The sequence below is a fragment of the Zeus faber genome, assembly GCF_960531495.2.
Source record: "Zeus faber genome assembly, chromosome: 20".
In the NCBI taxonomy this organism is placed as follows: Eukaryota; Metazoa; Chordata; class Actinopteri; order Zeiformes; family Zeidae; genus Zeus; species Zeus faber.
In genome coordinates, this window is record NC_137207.1 from 26,662,319 (window position 1) to 26,680,758 (window position 18,440).

Sequence of the window (18,440 nt, forward strand, 5' to 3'; positions counted from 1 at the left end):
TCTACTCTACCTACACTCCACCCTGCTCTACATCCCTCTACTCATCCTTTACTCTACCCCTCTCTACTCATTATGATGGGATATAAAGATGCAATGTAACATTTGTCTGTTCATTTATGTTTTTGTCGATTTGTGACATTGATCTGGGGGCTGTGCAGCTGCTCTGAAGCCCGATCGCCTTTGTCGTCGTCGTTGCCGTTGGTTGTTGTTTTCTCGTTGCTACGCCAACACAAGGACAATGACATTTCAACCGCGTCGCCGGGAGCGGCGTCCTCCTTGGGTCCCGCCCCGCCTCTCACTTCCCCGCCGTCTCCCCCTCTCGTCCCTCCTCCTCCCTCCCCCTCGCCCCGCCGGCCGCCCCTCTCCCTCCATCGGTGGGCTCCTCTCGGTGCAATCGCCACGGCGACGAAGGGGGGGGGGGAGCCTTTGAGACCGAATCAAGTCCGAATGCAGAGTTTATCGAATGAATCGAGTCATTGTTTTTTACCCTATATAGCTCTACAGTATATATTTCTTCAACTTATGGTGGTGCGGTGAAATGAAACTAATTACGAAACACACCGTGGGTTTAAAAACGAGGGGTTGTTTTTTTTCCAGCCAGGGCTTCAAGGTCTCGAGTCAAACCCCAGATCAATGAAGCTGAAACCCGAGAGAAGACAGCGGAAACGCTGCATGAATCTGCACTCTTGGCGGTGCCGGGGGCGACAGGGAGGCGAGTCTGCGCCTCCCTCTCATCTTCGGCCTCGGCAGTTCCGAAATGGCCATCCGTCTTCCTCCGAGAGGCAAGGCGGCCCACAGGCAGGGCAAGCCCAGCGCGCTTGACAGGAAACGTGCGCACAGGCAGGGCTGGCCCATAGGTCCCCGTAGTCATACAGTCGTGGGATGGAGGACACCGTTGATGCCGCCCACGATTTGGGCTCTGGCGGTGCGGTGGCGCGGTGTGAACGTCGTCCTCGAGGAGCGTCACGCCGCGTAGTAGCGCGCTGTTTCCGAGGCCTCACAGGCGGCTCCGGCCGTTCTGATCCGGGCTCGTGACATCCACATCCCCGACGACGGCTCCATAAGCGCGTCCTGTGTGTGGATATCTCACGGGAGCGCCGATCGGCCCCCAGAAAAACAAGAAAAGTCAGTCAAAAAATACTCTGAAATTTGAAGTTGTCGACGTCGCTCAGCCCTAACGTGCCAATAAAGGTCATACGAGATGGACGAAGCTGAAGTAGAGGACGGCGCCTGGACCCCCCCCCCCCCCCCCCCGACAAGCTTGTTTCATCAGCAAGCTCTCACAATGGAAAAGGTTACACCAGTCACCAAACTGCTAAAAGACCTGTGTGTGTGTGTGTGTGTGTGTGTGTGTGTGTGTGTGTGTGTGTGTGTGTGTGTGTGTGTGTGTGTGCGTGTGCGTGTGCGTGTGCGTGTGCGTGTGCGTGTGCGTGCGTGCGCGTGCGCGTGCGCGTGCGCGGTTGACTTTAACCGTTGACCTTTTAATCAAACTGCTGTCCGTGTGAGAGAGGGATGGATGGAGAGAGAGAGAGAGATAGAAAAGCAAACCGATTAACGATGATTAGTCGTTTTGGTTGTCTGGATTAATCGCTGCCAGCGTGCCGTGCTGACCCTGATTCGAGCTCCAACCGCGTTGGATCGAGCCTGTTAGGAAAACTGTTCAGCGTGAAATGATTAATCAGTTGACCGAACGATTAATCGATTGACAGAACGATTAATCGTTTGACAGAATCTTACTCACATTCAAATTTGGTGATCAGAGTGATTCTTTCACTGGTGTGTTGTGTGAACTGTTCAAATTTGTGCAATTTCCACAGCAGCTCTTTGGTCCTCAGTGCTTTATTTTAGTAAGAGGTGAATTTGGTATAATTGTGCTAATTAATGTCATGGATTCGTTTAAAAACACAGTTATAGAAATACCTCTTAAGGACGCAAACAGCGGCTTCAAGTCAGCGTGAAAAGCCAGTCGGTGGCAATCAATAAAGAACTGAATGGTGGAGCGATCACAAGGGACGCAACGGAAAAATGCGCTGAATGCAATGATAACGCAATAAATTGGTTTCTGTCACAAATCTTAATTTGGGGGTTTTCAACTTTTTCGATTCGTCGATCTGGATCCGTCTCTGCGGCGGCGGCGGCGGCGCCTGAACAAAGCAAAGTCACACCTCCCGACTGGTGTATTTCTGGTTGCTCTGCGTTCGCGTGCGACAAATAAAGCAGCGAGCACTGAAATAGAAAAGCCCGAAATAGAGGATTGTTGCGGCAGAAGCCTCTAATCAAAGCCCGGTGGGATTGTCAGAGCTAAAATAAAACCTCTCCGCGGCTACTACGTCTCCCACGCGCTCCAAATCCTCTCTTCTCGGCCCGCGAAGCTCCGCCCGGCAACGTCATTATTTTATGTGATAAAACATATAAAGGTTGTTTGGATGTTTCTATTAATAGTGACCTGACCAGTTAATCCTACTAACACGGGACGGTGAGTCCCGCTGGGGCTGGACAGGGTTGACAGCCCTCACGCTTTCAGGCTCCGTCTCGCGCCAAGTAAGATGGGGCAAAGCGGCTCCCGACGGAGCTGATTTTCTGTCGGCTCCCACAGCAGAAAGGCTTTTGTTTGACGACGCGTCTTTAAAAGCTGCAGCTTGTAAAAGCAGAGTTCCACCGGCCGGCGTTATTTTTTGTTGCGCGGCAATTACTGTAATTACGGTACCGTCTCTATGTCTCCGCACTGACAGACGGACGGGTGGAACAAAAAGCAAAACCTCTCTCAATAGGTCTTGATAATTAAACTGGATTTCTCCGGCAGGTTTTTCAGGGCGTTTGACCTTTCGTAAAAATAATACTTGAATAGGTTGGCGAAAAAACGTACGTTGGCGTTAAATGTCCTTCTCTAAGTGCTCATTTCAATATTGAGACATTTAACTGCACCGTTTTGAAGAGATCTCCGGTTAACATTCAGATGCAGGCACTCAACAGATTTTCAACAGAGTCATTTTCTACATGAGAAAACAGGCAGCACTTACGTCACGGTCATGGTGGACTGCCTCATTTGTTTTAAGGAAACCTCTTTGCAAGTCAATCACACCTTCAGGTCATATCCTCAGAGTAAAATATATTTCTCTATGCAATCATAGTTGAAACAATGATGCAACAACAACAATAATAATAATAATAATAATGATAATGATAATGATAATGGTAATGATAATGATAATAATAATAATAATAATAACAATAATAATAATGATGATGATGATGATGATGATGATGATGATTGATGACGACGATGATGATGATGATAAAAATAATAATAATAGTTGTTCCCCACATCACAACAACTTTAGTCTCTTCCAGAATCCACTGACTGCAATGAGTTAAAACGCCTTGGGAAACAGTTTTCGGTGTTTCCTTTGTTTCCTTTAACCAATGGAAGGAGCGTGGAGACTGTTTTTCCTGACTTTGTTTCGGCCACTCGAAGGGGAATTGCGCAGGTAAACGGACAAGAGCCCTGCCTCTGATTTAAGGTATTCCGTTAAACTCTTAATGTTGTGATCAGCGGTGACTTTTGTCCGGTGCTTGAAGTGTGCCGGTACTCACCGCTACGCAGTACCAGCACTCCCACCTTACTCTTTAGCTTACTGGGACTTTTTCTTGCGCAGCGGCAGCTTGTGAGAAGTGGCGGTGCGGGGGTGTTCTGCCCTCGCAAGTGGACAAATTAAGTGCACATTTTATTATTGAGTCGGAGCGCACATTTCAAAAAATATATATTAGTCATTGACCATATATGGACACGGACGGGGGATTTCTTTATACCGTGGGAATCCGTGTTTGCGCTTTGTTTTTCGCACTTTTTTTTGTGGCAACAGCTGGTTTCACTCATTATCTGTTCCACCAGTTCTGGTGCCGTCGTTGGTGCAGGCTGGTGCCTGTGCTCTGGTTCAGGTGGATTTGAAAGCGCTCCCGGGTTTTCGCGTGGAGAGGCAGCAGGAAGTGATGCTGCGTTCCGTGGGAACTCGGAAAACTGTAATAATTTTGACAGTAGTCCCCGTGTTCACGCTTCACGCACTGCTTTTGATGATTGAAATAAGTAAACCGCGTACACGTCTGTTGCTGCCAAATCTGCGGTTGGGCGAGCGGGTGTTTGAGGGAGAGAGGGAGAGAGAGACATGATAATGTCGCACAGTCATCAAGCGGCCTCCACCTCAATCAACGTGCCATGGCCGACTTACGTCCTGAGACGGGTGGCGGGCGCCGACCGGCAGCCTCACCAGCTCCTCGTGCAGATAAGTCTTTTAAAGGATGGATTTAAAGATTGGAGAAAAAAAAGACGCCGGCTTTGAAACCAGCTGAACACCAAGGGGTGGAGCTTCGGCCTCAGACGAGGAGGGGGGCGCCCGCAAGTCCCGGGCGCAAACCCAATCGTCCGATTGGCTGAAGGACCCGGAGGGAAGGCGGAAGTTTGAGCCGTGATTGGACAGCCCACCTCCCCGCCCCTCGGACGTCCCCCCAGATGCAATTAAGGGGCGACGGACGAGAGGGCGGTCGAGTGTCTCCGCCTTGAGTCAGCGTCCGAGGTGAACGGTGGAGGGAGACCGGGCCGAGCGGCCCGACCGAACCGGTAGCCCGACGTCACGCGACACCAATCCCTTCACCGCGGCAACCGTTGATGAATAACGCAGGTCCCCCACCGGCGCCCCAGACGGAGAGCGATGGTGGCGACCGCGCAAAGGAGCGTTTAGAGGCGGGAGGGGATTGTCCCCGTCGGCTCCCAGCCCCACGGACCAAAAGGAAAGGCTGCTGAAAAGGTCTTTATTCGCGGTGGGATTGGCGCACCAGCTCGCATACTCGCGCATGGCTTTTGGCCAGGTACAGTTTGACACCCTGGCATTCCAAACTTTCGGCGGCCGTCGAAAAGGCTTCCGTGCGGCAGGGAGGGCCGTGGGCGGCGGCCGGCGCCAAAAGGGCCAAAAGAAAGGTGACCTTGAAGCTTAATATTCCAATCTTACTCCCATGACTGATTTTATTCTATTTCTACAGATCAGTTAATCGATTGTGACTTGTAATCCATCATTGCCATGCCATGTCCAGAGTGACGGATAACTTTGTACTCTGGGATAGAATATAAATATAAATTCATTCAGAGGCGTTTTGCAGGGTGGTGGGACTCTGAAAACAGGTCTTGGTTGTATCAGGTGAAGCGGAGGCGAAGTCATTTTTGTCCTTTTCACGGAAGCAGAGAGCCATTAGAGGAAGAGAACTTAAATACAGAGACCCTACGATCTCAAGGAAAATGTACTGGCTCTCCGTGTCTCGCGAGAAGTTTCTCCTCTTTCCATTGACCTCCATTCAGGCCGGGGTTTTCGGAAGCACCATCTAGTGGCCATTGGCTGAACTGCACTGGAAGGCGCCTCCTCGGTGGCTTCAGCGCTCGATCGGTTTCAGAGCAACTTAGGGATAAATGGACAGATACAGTACCCCTCGTGGCCACCGGGTGCTCTTCCATTATTCCGTAGTACATGTTTAATATAACGGTATACCTTGTGGGATTTCGCTCCCTGGCTCCACCCACCACCTCCCCTCCCTCCACTTCTGTACCGTTGTCCGCCGTGGAAATATCTCTGGGTTAATTAATGGCGCTATGGCCATGAAAGCTGCCGTGGGTAGGGGAGGCGGGAGGACTTGTTTTGGGCTGTTCCCTGGCTTCTCCTGAGCACCAGCTCTCTTATTAATCATTAATTTATCCGAGCGTTCCTCGCAACAGCCTATTTATAGAAACCTCCGCCAAACGTCTTCTGCTCCCTGTGCTGATCTTCAAACAGCCAGCAAACCGGGACGAGCTCCGCCAAACCGTCTGCCTGCCTGCCCGCCTGCCTGTCTGTCCGCCTGCCTGTCTGTCTATCAGACCAAGGAGAGAGAAAGAGCCTGATGCATTGTTGTGTGTTCAGAGGCGAGGGATCGGAATCAGGAGTTTTTCCTCGTTTTAAGTCTTTCTTTGCACATGTTCCCTGTTTATTTCTCCTTTCCTCCACCTCTCTTTTTCGGTTTCTTGTCCTCGCTTGTTGACTCGCTTCGGCCCCTTTATCCTTTTTCTCGCTTCCTCTCTCCTCTCCGCTGTCCTTGCAGTTGATTCTCCCCCCTCTCTCTCGCTCACTCTCTCTCTCTCCAAGTGTCTCCAAACCATAATCATCTTAACTCTCGTTATCCTAGATTTTCTGCAGCCCTTGCTGGCTGCCGCTCTGAGTTAATCGCCCTCTGAGAGTCGCCGGCGGTGCGAGACGCAAGCGGCGCCCGAAGTGGAGGCAGGGGCGGCGGCCGAGTGCTCGCTGTGGGGTTTCCAGGGGGCGGAGCGTCCCTGCAGGGGGTCCCGCTCCGTTTTTTAGAGATCGGGAGCACTTGAGGGCGAAAACCCACTACATGCAGTCTTTGTCTATTTCACATCGACAATTTTCATTTGCACATGCGGATTTATGTGCAATGGTATGATGGTATGTCTGAATGTGGTGAAAGTCTTAAATGGACCCCTGGGGTGCCGGTATGCCGGTGCACTGCAGCCTCTAGCGGGTGGAAAGCGTCCATCGACCACCAGGGATTGGACTCACTGGTAACTCCAAGGACTCCGAAGAAATTCCCGTCGTCAGAGCTGCCAAACGACTGACTGTACCGTGGTCAAATGAGCCATAGTTTGAGAAACCCATGTTCCACCAGTTGCCTTATAATTTTTGTTGCCTGCCTTCCTATCATACAGTATATCACTGGTCTGGAGTGGGGTCCTGAGAAAAGATGGATGGATGGAAAACCTTTGTCAGTAGTTCCTCCAAACCCAACATGCATCACCTGATAGACGTAGCTCAAAGTATTATATTTAAACAAAACTCCATCTTATCTTTTCATGAGCATTATTTCGCACTAAATAACGGAGGATCGAACTCATGAAAAGAGCGCTGCGGTGCGATGATGGTGCAGTATTACTAAAACCCGATAAAAGATCATAGTCGCCTCATAGTTTTGGGCTCAAAGCAGGCAGCCGTCAAAAGGGATGGCAGGAGTGCTGACTATTCTCACATAAAACCAAAGGAATCCATCCAGTTGAACAGCACTCTAATGTCACTTGGCCTCCATCTATCCCTGACACCTATTTCGATTTTAACGAGTCGGACGAGCTTGAATGGGCTTACTGTAAATGCCAAAGTTATTCTTAGGCAAAAGCCCGGATTTCAGGACCCCAAAACACATTTCACCCGTCCACAAAAATGGATTAAAACATTTCAGCGTGCCCGCGCATGGCTGCCCACCTACAATGTGAGTGAGGCAGTTTCAACTCACATTCGAGTATTTGACGAGTAAAAAAACACGGCCTGTGTTGACAAATGCATGTTGGACGTTTCCCGCAGTTCTCCGATTCCTTAATAGTCAACTTCGTTGAAGTCAATCGTCGACTTAACTTCATTTAATTCATGCTCTTTGCAGTATACCTGGACACTTTAATCGCGTGTGTGGAGCTCAGAAACCCATTTTTCGTGGACTTGTCGTGCAGGATCCCATTCGCTCCCACTCCTGCAGTAATGGCTTCATATAAGGCTGATTGAAAAAAAACAGATGTCCTTTGAATACTTTTTTATTGATGATTTTACAGTATTTGAGCTATGACTATTTGTGCTGTCAAGGTATTTACACTAAATAAATATTTGAGAAAACAATCATTAGGAATGTGGATATTGTGGCCAAGCAGGTAGAGGCGATTGATGGGTCACCCAGCCTGAGCTTTGTACCGTATATAGGTTCAACATTGGCAAACTTACCCTTTAACCACTTCTCTTTTGGACTTGGAACAATCGTTGGCCTTTACAAGAGAAGACAGACTCACAAGGTCAAGAGGAGTCAAAAAAAAATCCCTTGGATAAGAACATCCATTACCAAATGGGCCACCAGTCATGCCAAAAAAGGAGCCATTAAAGGCAGCGCGGAGCCTTCTCCCAGTGGGAAAAAAAAAAAACATTTGCGAAAAGCTCCCACTAATGGGTCAACAGAGAGAGCGCTTTTCATCACTCACACTAATTGGCGTCTGTGAATCCGTCGCTATAGGGGAGAAAAGGAGGAACCTGTTTAACATTATTGATTGGCCGCGCTGCAAAAGGGGAAGGAACACAGACGCTTCACCGAGCCGTCCGCGGTGCCGGAGGTGAAGCGGGTGCAGTTGGTCGTGCCAGATCTGGAGGCAGGGAGGCCCCTTGCCGGACCCCGAACAAAAAAAAAAGGGGGGGGAGACTTGTAAACGTGGCGTGTGACCCTAAACTCTTGTGGTGGGTATAAAAAAAAAGCATTAGTGAGAAGCTTTCTTCTCTTTCCATTGACTTCCGTTCAGTCAAAGGTTTTCTGAAGCAGCGTCTAGTGGCCATGAGCTGAATTGCAGTTTAACAAACCTTTAAATTGATTCGACGCACGGCCGTTTCACCCCGGTTGCTGCTTGAGACCGGGCAGATACCTTCGCTGACATCCATTCTCTTCTCTCCTGGTGTGTTTTCTTCATGGTTCGTCTGCACACGTCCCTTTCTCCGCCGGCTGACTGCAGGCTCTGCTTTCACGGCGGGGACGGGACGTCTCCCCTTGCTAATCGTCATCGACAGGCACTCGCGGCCAGTTTAGGAACAGTTGGCATTCATCGCCCGGTTCACCCGAGGCTCCCGCTAAATCCAGGGACACGTGCGCCTTTCATGGATCCCACGTTGCTATTTTTTCGCAGGTTCTTCTCAGTTTGGTTCTATTGTCCCTCAGGGAGGATTTTGCGGCGCAGGAAAAAAAGGCAGAATAGCACAAACAATGAGAACGGTAAGAACCCAACAGAACGATAAACAACCAAATTGTCACGGTATCTGTCCATCCACAGTATCCAGCCGTGGAAAATGCTGAATAAGGAAAATGCTACGGTGCAGATCGTGTGCAAATTAAACATGTAAATCGCACCAGGGACAAAATATTACACTTTTTTCCCTGGACTTGGATCTCCATCCTGAGGGGAGGAGGCCGGATTCCTCTAAAAGACCCTTTCTTCTTTTGATCGTAAGAATGATTACATGTTTACATTAGATCAGATGCCACTATTGAGCCTTGTGCATGAATTGCACTTTTTTCCTTCCGGCGAAAGATGCACAGACCACACACCAAGAGCAGTTCGTAGTTCTGAAGAGTGATCAGCAAAAACATCAAATATCACACAGACACTCACAGCAAATTTAAACAAAGTGAATGGAACACTGTCACCGCACGCCGTATAAAGTCACAGACAATAAAAAACGATTACATTCTATAATAATCAGCCTCCTCCGCTCGGTGTGACCAGGAAGGATGCCCAATCTATGGACCCACCGCTCCCTGCTTGTCCTCTTTCCAGAAGCTATTCTTTTGATGTCCACAAGCCACTATTATTATTATTATTATTATTATTATTATTATTATTATTTTTGGTATTTATTTTTATAATTGTTATTATTATGATAATATATATTTTTTTATTTTTATTATTGTCATTATTATAATAATAATAATAATAATAATATTTTTTATTATTATTGTCATTATTATAAAAATTATATTATAAAAATATTATTACCATATTTATTATTAGGATCCTCACAGAGTAGAGCTCATCGCCTCCCGGCTCGGTGTTATCTTTTGTCATTAACGCGGCCGCTGATTGGATCGCTGGGCGGGGTGGGGGTGGAGGTGTGGGGGGGTGTTGGTGTGGGGGGTATGTGTGGTGGGGGTGGCGAAGTGAGAGGTCGACACGGTTGTTTGTCGTGTGGCTGCGTCGAGTGCAAAGGTGCAGGCCGCTCAATGGAATCAATCAAATGCAAATTTGAAAGGGTATCGACCGGCGGGGGTCCACCAGGCATGGCAGAAACCCCTGGTCAGGGACAGGGGAAGGAGAAGAGCCGAGTGCGTCGGAGCACAGCCGGTCACTTCAACCCGACGACCCCCTCACCTCGGAGAGCATCGTCGAACATTTTCTGAGCATTTCTGAGATTCCTCGAGAGCCCACGCGCCTTCATATGATCATATAGGACTCTCATCATGTTTTACAGTATGATGTTAAATAAATATGTAAATAACCTACGGATAAAAATAGCACCTGTGCTTTAAAACCATCCATATAAAACACTCTATATTCCAAAATGTGCAATGAACCATCTTATATTATTATCATCTCCCTGTCATTTTTATGTCTTGCATACTGTTTGCAAGTACTTTGTTGTGAGGTTTATATTAAAATGTTGTTGAGATTAAAAACTAAATTTGAATTAAAATAATTTGAATAATTGGTAGTATAACATAACAAAACCTGTGAATGCCTGAAATTCAATGTTGCTGGGTAAATATGTAATAATGAATATATAAACGGTATAAGAAGAATATATATTTTTTTTAGGTGTCTTTTGCTCAGATTAACATTTTGCATAATTTTGTATCTCATTCCCTAATTTACTGCAGTTTTATAGACTAAATTAATGACATAGATTAATCAAACTGCCAAAAAATACAGATAAATTAATCAATTATTAAAATAATTATTAGTTGCAGCCCTACCTCCAAACTGGTTTCTACTCTACGAGGCCTCTGTCCCATCATTTTTCCCGAGTCATTTCCAACTACATGTGTCATTGGACAAATTATACCAACCAACTTCTTGAAAATCCCATGTCGGCACATAATCTATTTAAAATCCTTACTCTGTATTAAATGTTTGAGTGAAATAATCAGGGCATGGCTGTGTGCTCGCTGCTAAACCCTTCAGCTCCCCTGGAGGCGTCTCTGTGACATGCTCCATTCACAGTGTCACTTAGTCCTCATCCCGTATTCATAAAAATAATGTTTGAGTACATCTATTCAAACCGGTAGAAATAGTTATATTTTGACACCATCATCCAAGGCCAAACTAGACGTCCTGTCCCAACGGACGGAAAGTACAAACTCAAAACCCAGAGATGGAAAATCTGGATTCAGAGAGGAAACCCAGAGGTCCGACTGATCCGTGCGTGGCTGGAGCAAAAATGTGGCAGGACCTTTACCTTCTGATCCTGGAATTTTTTACCTCTGTTAAAGCTGCACTTTTCTGTGGTGTGTGGTGGGTATGGTAGGTCCCAAAGTGTCTGACCAATCAGGGATGGAGACGTATTGGACGGTTCCTGAGCATAGAACTGTTGATTTTGGCGCTGTTTCACATCCAAAATTCGTAGTTTCTGAGACTCTCAATGCGTTCTCCACCTCCGTCCCCTCCCTCCCCGTACCACTCCAGCTCGCGCGGCTCAAGCGCTCCCTGTCCTTCAAGTCCGTCATGCGCAGCAAAAGCGTGGACAACTTCTTCCAGCGGAACAACGGCGAGTCCCGCCCGTCGCTGGCGCTCATCGCCCAGCTGCCGCCGCCGCCGCCGTCCCCCCCCCCCGCCGCCCCTCTCCGAGACGCCGCTGGGCTACGAGCGCTCGCCCTCGCTCAGCCCCGACCCCTCGCTGTCCTCCTGCTCTCCCTCCATCAGCCCCTCCTTCAGCCTGACGGTCAAAGCGCCGTCCGGCCCTCGGGTCCAGCCGCGGCCCGTCAAGACCCACTGCCTCCAGGACCACGTCTTCCGCAGGCCCACGTGCTGCCAGAGATGCAAGCACGTCATCCAAGGTGAGCTCGCAGGGCGCGAACCCGAAGCCAAAGAACCAGAACGGGGCCCTGAAGCCTTTAATTTGCATTTGATTTTCGCCGATGTCGAGCGTGAGTCAGAGTCGTTCCATGTGTGTCTGTCTGTCCGCAGGCAACTCCAAGCAAGGGCTCCGCTGCAAGGCCTGCAAGGCGGGTGCCCACCTGTGGTGCTCCTCGGAACTGTCCCAGCAGCCGTGTGTCGGGAAGGTGAGAGTTGTTTCCAGCTGAAGCGGGTGGAGACGGGGCGGAGGTGGGAGCAGATACTGGTGAAACCGGGAGCTCATACCGGAGGGGGAGGGAGTTGGGAGCTGATGCTGGGGATGGTGATGGTGATGGTGATGGTGAGAGCCGATGCTGGTAGAGATGAGGTCGAGGTGGGAGCAGATACTGCTGGAGATGGGGTGGAAGGGGGAGCTAATATGAGTGGAGATGGGGTGGAGGGGGGAGCTGATACTGGGGGAGCTGGGATGGAGGTGGGAGCTAATACTGGTGGAGATGGGGTGGAGAGGGGGAGCTAATAGCTGTGGAGATGGGGTGGAGGTGGGAGCTGACACTGGTGGAGTTGGGGTGGAAGTGGGAGCTGATAATGGTGGAGTTAGGAGCTGAAACTGGTGGAAATGGAATGGAGGTGGGAGCTAATATTGGTGGAGATGGGGTGGAGAGAGGAGCTAATACGAGTGGAGATGGGGCGGAGGGGGAGCTGATGGTGGTGGAGATGGGCTGGAGGTAGGAACTGATACTGGTGGAGTTGGGGTGGAAGTGGAAGCAGATACTGATGGAACTCGGAGCTGAAACTTGTGGAAATTGGATGGAGGTGGGAGCTGATACTGGTGGAGATGGGGTGGAGGTGGGAGCTGATACTGGTGGAGATGGGGTAGAGGTGGAAGCTGATATTGGGGTAGGTGGGGGAAAGTTAATAGTGGTGGAGACTGGTGGGAACTGATACTGGTGGAAATGGGATGAAGGAGGGAGCTATTAGTGGTGGAGATGGGGTGAAGAGAGGAGCTTAAATGAGTGGAGATTGGGTGGAGGTGGGAGCTGATGGTGGTGGAGATGGGCTGGAGGTAGGAGCTGATACTGGTGGAGTTGGGGTGGAAGTGGGAGCTGTTACTGGTGGAGATGGGCCAGAAGTGGAAGCTGATACTGGTGGAGTTGGGGTAGAAGTTGGAGTTGATACTGGTGGAGTTGGGCCGGAGATGGGACCCTATACTAATGGGATGGAGGTGGGAGCTTATACTGGTGGAGATGGGGATGAGGGGGAACTGATACTGGGGAAGGTGGGGTGGAGGTGAAAGCTGATAGTGATGGAGGCTGGTGGGAACTGATGCTGGTGGAGATGAGGTGGAGGTGGGAGGTTGATACTGGTGGACGGGGGAGTTGATACTGGCGGAGGTGAGTTGGAGGTGGGGGCTAATACTCATGGAGATGGGGGTGAAGGTGGGAGCTGATACTGGTGTAGATGGGGTGGAGTTGGGAGCAGATACTGGTGGATCTGGGAGCTGATACTGGGGGAGGGAGGTGGGAGCTGAGCTGATACTGGTGGAGGTGGGAGCTGATACAGGTGGAGAAATGGTGGAGGTGGGAGTGTGAAAACACAGCATCTGATTATATTGTTGTATATTGTTATATATTATGAAGTATTCTTCTGTACTGGAAGTACTTTGGTTCTCGGAGGGCGTGGCAGGCTGCGATTGGCTGCAGGAGATGAGGGAGGATGTGCAGGATGTGATCTTCCTCACTGAACTTTGTCTGGCGCTCCATGACACCTGTAGCAGTGGTAACAATCGAACAATGTCTGGATTCATCTTATTGACTGTATCCCTATAAATGACAGCACAACATTGTTTATCATCATCAATATTATTATTATTATTATTATTATTATTATTATATCATCATTATTATTGCTATTGCTATTGCTATAATAATAATAATAATAATAATAATAATAATAATAATAGTAACAATAATAATAATAATAATATTTATAATTATTATTATTATTACTGTTATTATTATTATTGTTACTTTTATTATTATTACTAATATTATTATTATTTTTTTTATTGTCACTATTATTTTTATTGTTATTATTGTTATTAATATTCATACTTACCGTGAAACTATTTCTTGGTGGTCCAGATGGTTTGGAACTCACGTCAAAGCGCTCATCAAAACAGAAAACACACACAAACACACATGTTCCAACCATTTTTTACAGCTTCTCATAGCTGTGTCTATTTATTTTTTTGTTTTTTTTATTTCTTCTTCTTCTTCTTCTTCTTCTTCTTCTTCTTCTTCTTCTTCTTCTTCTTCTTCTTCTTCTTCTCATTCTCTGGAAAACATAAATACCGTTCCCCAAGGCCAGAACGGAGCCGCGCCAAAAAAGCCTCTGGACTGCGGAATTGTCCCCGGGCTGGCGTCGCCTGAGAGGCCCGATAATACGCCGAGCCTCAAAGCCAGGGCGCGGTTAGGAGTGGAGGAGACCCTTTTCTGAGGCGACGGAGGTGTAGAAAGACGGAGATAAGGGGGAGAGGGGCGGGGAGGGGGGGAGGGAGGGAGGGATATAATTATCCACCGATGCAGCCATTTCCCATTGAAAGGGACGAGGCCATTCCAACACTGTCTCAACCTCGCACGCCCAATTTCACCCTCTCTCTCTGTATCTCTCTTCCTCCACTCCCTCTCTTCCCTCTCTTCCTCCCCTGCTCAATCTCCCTCTCTTCCTCTCTCGTGCCCCTCCTCTCCCTCTCTTCCCTTTCTTCCTTTTCCTCGTTCCTCCTCTCCCGCTCTCCTCGGTTAGGTTGGAAAATCAATATCTGCCTGTACCAGGCTTTCCAGCTAATTCACTGTGAAATATGTGTGTGTGTGTGTGTGTGTGTGTGTGCGCGTGCGTGCGTGCGTGCGTGCGTGCGTGCGTGCGTGCGTGCGTGTGTGTGCGTATGTGTGCGTGTGTGTGTGGCGTGCACGCTCCCCTGAGGAGGCGACGGGGCCGCTCCAGTCCGGCCTCCCGCGCCCGTGCACGGCCGTCAAAGGCAGGATTAGCCGCGATGCCTCGCCCGGAAGCCGGGTCCGACAGCCCGGAGCCCTCGTAGGCGTCTTCGTGTTGGCTCCCGTTCAACCTGTAATTGAGTAATTGGTTTGTTTATATTTTTATTTTATTTGTTTTTTCGCTGGTCATAAAACGAGCCTCGTGTTAATTGATTGTAGAGAGAAATGAAATGTAACACGACTCATGTGCTTGGGATGGGATGTAGGGAGGGAGGACACAGCGTAGTTCCTATAGGAGGAATATGTGTCACAATTCACAAATGTTTATAAAGCAAAAAATACAAATATATATATAAATTAACAATGATGATAAAATGCAATTATTAAAGCATCATAATAGAGATTTTTGGATAGTATGATATATGCATCTTTTTCCATTTATTTTCAATTATACTGTTTTCTCACTCTTGAAAGATATATTTATGCAATCTGGCTGTACACATATTTACTTCATTAGCATATTTTCTCCATATTATCATTCATATTATCGCTACGCACTTAGTAGCACTTATGTGTTATGCTATCATATTCATATTTCTATTTATTTTAATATTTGCATATATTTGTGTATTGTGACACCGAATGCTTACTGTTGGTTCAACTTGGTTTTAATGAGAACCACATGTAAAAATAACAGAATAGAGATGCACTGCCAAGCCGCCCAAAAACAAAGAAATATCACCAAAATCTAAGCCTCCGGTGCAGCTTAGGGGGCGCCCTGCACGCCGTGCACGCCCCTGGAGAAGAGCTCGAGCAGCCCCCGCCCTCATGCTCCAGCAGGGTTAAATCCGCATCGCCCTGGGATTTTCAGCGCGGGGCGACATGAAAGAATGCGGCGTTCTCCAGAGGAGCCTCCAAGACACCGTCTCCCGCTTCCGTCCCGCCCCCCACCGCCGTCGCCGGGCCAGGGGCACCCGTTCGGGCAAATTGCACCGGAGCCCTGCGTCATCTGGGGCATGAATGACCGTGGAGAGCACGGCAGTACCAGTGCATGCTGTCCAGGCTGCAGCAGGATCACCAGCGTCTCCGTCATCCATGGTTTCAGGGCCTTTCCCTCAGGGCTTTAATCTGTGTCCCAGCTGTCCTGAGGAGGAAGGGAGAGAAGGGAGAGATCGCTGCAGGCGAGGTGGAGATACGAGGAGGTCATGTGCATATACAGTATATACTTTATATGCACTGTATACCCGGCGAGGAGGAAGGGGATGACAAGCCTGCGTTCACACTAAAGTTGTCTCAGGGTGGGAAGCCAGAAGCTTAATGAGCCAATGAATATCTTTTGGGCGCCATGGAAACCTCATCACCCGAACCTTTTGGTGCACAAACTTTGATCGATATGCGTCCGACGCTTTTTTGAGAGACTTGGTTCGCAGACAAACAAACACACGGGCGGAGGGAGGGACGGGCGGAGGGAGGGACAGGCGTCCTCGGCGGAGGTTGAAGCGCCGAAACTGAAGCGCGGGAGCTGGAGCTAGTGGCGTTCATCGGGTCGTTCAGCGCCTGCATTTTTATTTTGAGGCTGATAATAATCAACCTTTTCCTCCCGCACGACTATTTGCGTTGGGATCTTAGGAGTTGTACAAACGGAGGATTTTGGGATCGCACGAATGCCTCCCAACCCGAAACCAATGACATTTCATTGCCCCTGGTGAATTTTAATTTAAATTGTCTCCTATGATCAGGTTTAAGTGACTTAAAAAAAACAAAAAAAAACACGACAAGACATGTTTTCAGGCACGACTGCAACCTCAGCTGCCGTTAAACCACTAATTCCCTGATTGGTGAATCAGCGGCTGTAATGTCTGGTGTGAGTGAATAAAAATAAATCCTCTGCACTCCTGGGAAGCCCGTTCCACTGTTTCCGCTGACGGGGCACGAAACGCGGTCCTCACCCAACTCTTCTGCTTCTCCGCTCAGACTGATGAGTCACGGGGGCTAATTAAAAGATCGGACAATAGGAAGCCATTCATTTCTAGGATGTTAGTTAGCAAATCTAGTGCACCGACCCAGCGTCTGCTATTTATCTATTTGTGTTTCAGTATGTTAGCGCGCTTATTTTTTAACCATTTTATCGTGTGCTTTGATTTTTGTCATTGGTTTGTACGGTTTCATGACAACTTTGTTGTTTCTTGTTCATGTTTCATGATGTTCAAGGTGCAGCGTAAGAAATTTTCTACTTCAAGTCAAAAAATGATACGTCCCCCCTCCCCTGTTCATCAGGTGTCATGGGAAAGGGGGAGGTGGGCGGGGATAAGGTGAAATCCCCCCCCCCCCCGACCAATCAGAGAGGGACTCTTACAGTGATGGGAGGAGCTGAGAAATGCTCGTTTCCATCAACAAGCAACCGTTTAGTTTTTTTGTTTTTGTTTATTATTGTTAATTTTACGATTACTGCTTTTAACATTACTGCTACCTTTAAAATAATAAAGTCATTTGAAAATAATAATAGTTTATTTTATTATTATTATTATTATTATTATTATTATTATTATTATTATTATTACTATTATTATTATTATTTTTGCTTTACTTTACATGACATTAACAGCTCAGCTGGTATAGTGTAAGCATTGAAACTATTTAAATCTCCAAGCCAATCCCAATTATGTAAGAATAAAATAAAAATATTAATACAAGCTGATAGTAGTTATAAAATATGCACAAGATATTTATAAAATGTTCGCATACTCATAAATACTAAATATATTTCATTATTATAACCACTAACATGTTTGATTTGACTCACCTTTTTATCTATATTTTATTGATATGTTTAATGTTAACTCTCTTCATCATTGTACCATAGAATATTCTATTCTATATGATGCCAGCTTCAAGTGGGTTATTTTATAATTCCCTTCACATGCAGGACATGTGATGCACTTTGCAAACACAGTTTCAGGTGAATGTTTGTCAGATGCAGTTTATTTTCATCTTTTGTTATCATGAATTAATGTCATTATTATATTTCCGCCTCTCCTGTCTTGTGTTCTGTCCAGACAGGAGCGTTCAAGAGGAACTTCAGCTCTCCGGTACTGATCAGCGATGCGTTGGGCGTGGTGAAGGAGGCTCCGGCCGCTCAGGGTGAGTGGAATGTGTGTGTGTGTGTGTGTGTGTGTGTGCGCGTCGGTGCGTGCCTGTGCGTGCGTGTGTGTACATACACGCACATGCTTAATTATGTGTTTTGTTCCTGTGTGTGCAAGCCAGAGAGAGACTTAGTTGTCTGCGCTTGTTTGTACCCAGAAAAATGTATGGGAGAGCTAGTGTACAGTAGTGGTCATTTCTGCCTATTTTCTGTGTGTGCGTGTGTGTGCGTGTGTGTGTGTGTGTGTGTGTGTGTGTGTGTGTGTGTGTGTGTGTGTGTGTGTGTGTGTGTGTGTGTGTGTGTGTGTGTGTGTGTGTGTGTGTGTGTGTGTGTGTGTGTGTGTGTGCGCATGTGTGTGTGTGCGCATGTGTGTGTGTGTCCACAGAGGCAGGTAAGGGCAGCGTCGACCCGGTGTATGAAGCGCTGCGTTACGGAACATCTCTTGCTCAGATGAGCCGCACGAGCTGTGGGAGCATCTCTGAGTCTCCCTCTCACCAGGTATTCACACACACACGCGCGCACACACACACACACACACACACACACACACACACACACACACACACACACACACACACACACACACTTGTACCCCGAAGATTACACTCACTTCATTTGTACATTCTATAGT

At 47.9% G+C, this 18,440-nt stretch overlaps 1 protein-coding gene across 1 annotated transcript in view; it reads left to right on the top strand.

Annotated features, from left to right (window-relative positions):
• The window catches only part of LOC307246130 (SH3 and cysteine-rich domain-containing protein 2-like), a gene marked incomplete at both ends in the record, with an annotated part of 41,328 nt that overhangs the window by 3,678 nt on the left and 19,210 nt on the right, over window positions 1-18,440 (top strand). Inside the window, 5 exon segments of the mRNA XM_080021941.1 lie at window positions 11,288-11,425; window positions 11,427-11,658; window positions 11,789-11,883; window positions 17,724-17,808; window positions 18,195-18,307. Of these exon segments, the coding sequence (XP_079878067.1) occupies window positions 11,288-11,425; window positions 11,427-11,658; window positions 11,789-11,883; window positions 17,724-17,808; window positions 18,195-18,307 (663 nt within the window).